This window comes from Echinops telfairi, unplaced genomic scaffold (genome assembly GCF_000313985.2).
Source record: "Echinops telfairi isolate 266 unplaced genomic scaffold, ASM31398v2 ScPeMD7_5;HRSCAF=22, whole genome shotgun sequence".
In the NCBI taxonomy this organism is placed as follows: domain Eukaryota; kingdom Metazoa; phylum Chordata; class Mammalia; order Afrosoricida; family Tenrecidae; genus Echinops; species Echinops telfairi.
The window spans coordinates 28,575,859-28,577,334 of NW_022103901.1; the positions used below are offsets into that span (position 1 = coordinate 28,575,859).

At 45.7% G+C, this 1,476-nt stretch overlaps 1 protein-coding gene across 1 annotated transcript in view; it reads left to right on the forward strand.

Moving 5' to 3' along the window:
• MARF1 (meiosis regulator and mRNA stability factor 1) overlaps nucleotides 1–1,476 on the forward strand; it is a 47,203-nt gene that overhangs the window by 30,761 nt on the left and 14,966 nt on the right. The window contains exon 19 of the mRNA XM_045286012.1: nucleotides 1,448–1,472. Within this exon, the coding sequence (XP_045141947.1) occupies nucleotides 1,448–1,472 (25 nt within the window). The remainder of the gene's footprint in view (nucleotides 1–1,447; nucleotides 1,473–1,476) is intronic.

Sequence of the window (1,476 nt, forward strand, 5' to 3'; positions counted from 1 at the left end):
TCTTACACTCTGCTCCCACAGAACCCTGACCTCATAGCATTCCACAGCCCAGGTTAGCAGGTCCATCTTGTCCCAGTTCCAGTTCAAAATGACTAGAAACAAAAAAGCAAAGTTGAAGTCTTTTCTTCCATGTATTTTGATTACACTTTTCATGTCCAGTACTCTTCTGCTAGCCAGTTGTAACTGGAGATAAAGCCGATGAAAAGTATGTGACTATTCAAAACGTTACTTCACGCAAGGCATTTCTGTACTTGTTTTTCAACTACAGTGATCCGTGTGCTGTGTCACTGTCATGTTTACACACAATCCACACATACATAGGAGTGTGTGTGTGTGTGTGTGCACACTGAAACCTTTGAGAGCTGTGACTTGATGGAGCTGCCTTGTTCCTCTGAGTCTTGCAAATGCTCTGCCTTTGATGGTGCAGCCCTACCACTTTCTAGCACTCATTTTACTGGGAGCTGTTTGCATTTACCTTCTTTGGCAGGTTTCTGCCTTCACAGATTCCACTATATGTACGCACACTCATATTTTGCGGTGTGGGGTTTACATATATGAAGGACTCTCGCTCTTTTAATTCCATCTTTCCACAAAGTATTTTGAAGCCCCTCATAAGGACATCTGAGTCAATGTGCCACAGTCGGACAAAGTAGAACCAGCCCTTTGGGTTTCTGAGGCTGTCAGTCTTGATAGCAGCAGACCCCCTCATTTTTCCCTGGGGATGAGCCAGTGGGTTCAGACTGCTGGCCTTGGAGTTTGCAGCACAATGGGTGTAACCCAAGTACATCACCAAACCAGCAGCCCCGCCATCTACTCCCTTCTAGCTCGTCACAGCCTGCAGGACAGCAGAATTGCTCCCTAGGATGTTCAAGGTTATAAACTCTACGGCAGCGGTTCTCAACCTTCCTCATGCCGCCACCCTTTAAGACGTGGTGGTGCCCCCAACTATAAAGTTATTTTCGTTGCTACTTCATAACTCATTTTGCTACTGTTGTTAATCAGGTGACCCCTGTGAAAGGGTCGACCCCCCCAAAGGGGTCACGACCCACAGGTTGAGAACCACTGTTGTACAGGAACAGACAGCCTCATTTTTCTCTTATAAAGCAGCTCGTGGCCTTCAAACTGCTGAGCTTGTGTTGAACAGCCCAGCATGTAACCTTCTGTTCTACCAAGGCCTCACGATGACCTGTGCTTTACAGTGTCTCAGCATGGTATCCTGACTCCCAGGTCTTGTACCCCTGAATATATGGGGGAGCTTCACAAAGTGTATGGAATTCTTACACACATTCTTACACACACCTCCTCTCCCCTAACCCCCACCCAGTCCATGTTTGTTTTTAGGCTGTATTTTTGGAAGGCAGAGTTCTTGTCTCTTGAAAACTGAATAGGATGTTGTACAAACACAAATGGGTAGGATAAGATTGTGATTTATGTTTGTGTTTTAAAGAACGTACCCAGGATGAAATAGAAAGGACA